Source organism: Arachis duranensis, chromosome 5, assembly GCF_000817695.3.
Source record: "Arachis duranensis cultivar V14167 chromosome 5, aradu.V14167.gnm2.J7QH, whole genome shotgun sequence".
NCBI lineage: Eukaryota > Viridiplantae > Streptophyta > Magnoliopsida > Fabales > Fabaceae > Arachis > Arachis duranensis.
The window spans coordinates 1,723,457-1,726,612 of NC_029776.3; the positions used below are offsets into that span (position 1 = coordinate 1,723,457).

General features: G+C 43.1%; 1 protein-coding gene across 1 annotated transcript; it reads right to left on the reverse strand.

Annotated features, from left to right (window-relative positions):
• Positions 1 to 649: 649 nt before the first annotated feature.
• Positions 650 to 2,771, reverse strand: LOC107487012 (putative disease resistance RPP13-like protein 1). The gene is made up of 2 exons (XM_021144123.1): positions 1,534 to 2,771; positions 650 to 1,397 (listed from the first exon to the last, which is right to left on the reverse strand). Exons 1-2 carry the CDS (start codon positions 2,769 to 2,771, stop codon positions 650 to 652), a joined length of 1,986 nt encoding a protein of 661 aa, XP_020999782.1.
• Positions 2,772 to 3,156: the final 385 nt, after the last annotated feature.

Genomic DNA, 3,156 nt, shown 5'->3' on the forward strand with positions numbered 1-3,156 from the left:
AACAGAATGAAAAAGCAGAATCCGTTATTTCATTAAATTGATGACGAACTGAAGCTTTTTTATTCAAGAAAATTATCAAGTGATCAACATTCCCCTGTCTGCGGCTAGGTTCTTTGAATGAGATTTAAGCCGAATCACTAACCTGTCTTTACTTATCATCTCAGCTTTGATTGGAGATAAGTTGGCCATTAATAAAAGTTTCATAATCTTCTTTATCTACTAATAATAAGGATTACTGATAACACGATTTCAAAATCTCACTCAATCATTTGCAATCATAGTGAAGAGAAATAGAAAGAGACATGATGTGATATCAAAAATTCATTAATAATTTGCAATAAATAACACACAATCATATGATAATGTACAATACAAATGCAGTAATGAAAGTATTACATTCTTAATTTCCCAAGCCCAAAGTCTTGTTTCACCAGAATATTTTTCACATGAGCAATCTGTGGCCAGTCATTACCGGTATTGGGTTGACACCTTGGCATTAACAAGGGGCAGTCCTTAATGATCAGGGTATCCAGAGATTTGAGCTCTTCAATTTCTTTGGGCAAGGAAGCCAAATTCTCACATTGACAAATCTCTAGTCTAACAACTGAGGTGAGATTGCTCTTCCAGCAGAGAGGTTAACCCCGCACAATCATGAAGCCTGATTTCTCGCAAAGACAACCTTTTTCAGTCCCTTTGGAAGGGAATTGAGCTTGGGGATTTCCCTTATGATCAGGAAATTAAGCTTTTCTAGACCCTCCCATTCGTCAGGGGATTGGTCAAGATCAAGAACGGGGCAGGTCTCAATGGTGAGGCTCTGCAGCGACCTCAAATGCTTGAAACCTGAGGGCAGAGCCTCTAATTGCAAGCAATCTCGAATGTGGAGTTTCTCAAGGGAAGTGAATTCTACGAGCCATTTCTCCTGTGGGAATTCCTTAATGCTTGCTATGAACATGCACTTCAACTTGGAGAACGGAACTACTTTTTCTTCTTTAGAACCCGTTTCGGAACTACTTTTTCGTATTGTATCCCGCATTGGTTCCACGCTTGAATCCAGCAACACCAACATTTTGTCAAGAGTAGGATATAGTGGCATGCGGGTCAAGTTAGGACAGTACTGGATCCGTAAACTCGATATGCAACTGAAGATTATTGAGTTTTTGCTTTTGCCATTCCACCAACTTTCGAGTTTAGGACTGCCCCATAGTGTTAGCTCCTTCAACAATGTAAATACCTGATGAACGCTGTCGTCACATTTTTCTGCAATGAACCTCAGAGAATGCATCCTCCGAAGCTCGAGAACCTCGAGGCTTGGAAGTTCATCCAGCCGGGGGAGAGGTTCCGGTGTGGAACAGTTGTACAAACTGAGCTTGACGAGGCAACCGAGGGAAGGAATCGAGCTAGGAAATTTGTCACCTTTGTAGCTTACAACGTGTAGTTCGGTCAGATTCGTATGCGGTTCAAGAACTTGCAGCGCTTTTTCCAATTGAGCTCGGAACCATATTCATCCCCAAATGTTGCAGATCCAACACGTACAGGGCCTTGCAAGTGGACAACACCTTATCGCAAGTGTACTCATTCATGCGCTCCGCTTGCTGGTTGCCAAGTACAAGAGGAGACTCAACCATTCCATGAAAAAGAATGGTCCTCAGATCCCTCGCTCTCTTCTCCTCCTTAAGGAACAATTCAAGTTTCGAAACGGAATCGGCTGACCTCAGATCAAACGAAGCTCGTAGAAGCAGCTGGGACTCGTCAATGCCGGTGCTGATAAACTCGTCTTTCTTCGCGACAAAGCGTGCCAGCTCCTGCACGTAAGGGTGCACTGTGCAGCTCTTCACTACGCCGTCACCACCCTCCTCTCGTTTCACGTCTTGGAATATACCTGAGGCAACGAAGTCATCGATAACCCGACGCCAAGGTTCTTCCGGCGGGACGAATCCTTCGGCGATCCAGAGATGAATTAATCTATCAGGATGGATCAAATAGTCATCAGGGAAAAGGGAAACATAAGCAAGTAACTGTACTTCATGAGGCTGGAGTATCAACCGCCGCGGAAGCAACTCGCTGAGTTTAGCTTCTTGGAGAGTCCCGGCCCTGGACTCGAGAAATGTCGACACAAGCTTTATGGCTAGAGGGAATCCATTGCACTTGTCCAGAATTTCTGTTATTTCCTCCTTGTGTTTGTTACTGCTTCCGAGACTTGTGAACAGAGACCAATTCTTTCCTACATCGAGCCCCGCCAAGGGAAAAGCATGGATAGCTTCGTCACCATGACTCTGCCATGTGCGACGTGTAGTTACGATTATTGCTCCTGCTCCAACGGAGACACCATGCTTCCTTAACTCGCTCACTTTTGATTTACTAATCTCAGCTCTTAAATCGTCAAGCACAAGCAATGAGGGGTTCCCGCTGGATGTGGCCGCCGCCTTTACAGGTCCTGCAATGGATGCCAGATCATCAAATGTTTTGCCAGCGGCATTTAACCAAATCGGCGATCCGAAACGGCCTTTGACTTTGTCGTCTTCGCAAACGAGGAGAGCAAGTGTTGTCTTCCCTATTCCTGCAATCCCCGTAATGGCAACCACAGGAGGAACACCGTTTTCACCAGCAGGTTCTTTCAGCAGTATTTCTATGGTCGTTTTTTCTTCTTCTCTATGGATTGCTCCGACTATTTTCTCCAGCAAGTCGTCGTATTCCGAATTTTTCTTTTCGGATCCCATCCGATGCCGGAAAATACTTGTAATTTGCTTCCGAAACGAGGCTCCGTCAGCCATGCTGCTGCTGCTGCTTTTTTTTTCCTTTGGTTTTTTGGTTTGTGTTAGTGCTTGAATCAGAAAAGTCACTATTCATAGTTTCATGGAAAAGTCTAGGACCAGCAGTTTTATTGAATTTTGGCTAGTAACCAGAAGAGGAAGGTGAGCCATTGGATGAAATTTCACACCAATCTCACACCATTAAATTATCATTGATGGTTAGTTGATGGTTAACAATTACAAAAATTACTAGCCCCCTAGCATTGCTCTAGTTTCATACTCTACCACGAGTTAAGCTAGGGAAATACATGGAGTAGTACTCTAATTTATTTCGCAATTAAATTATCAAAATAGTATTTAAAAGTTTGTATCAATAAAAATAATTTTAAAAAATATTAAATATATA

What these genes read in the sequence shown, in the direction of transcription:
- LOC107487012 (XM_021144123.1), bottom strand. Translation starts at nt 2,771, where the DNA reads ATGGCTGACGGAGCCTCGTTTCGGAAGCAAATTACAAGTATTTTCCGG. An exon ending in TTGTCCACTTGCAAGGCCCT is followed by an intron (nt 1,398 to 1,533) that starts GTACGTGTTGGA and finishes CAAATTTCCTAG; the next exon opens with CTCGATTCCTTCCCTCGGTT.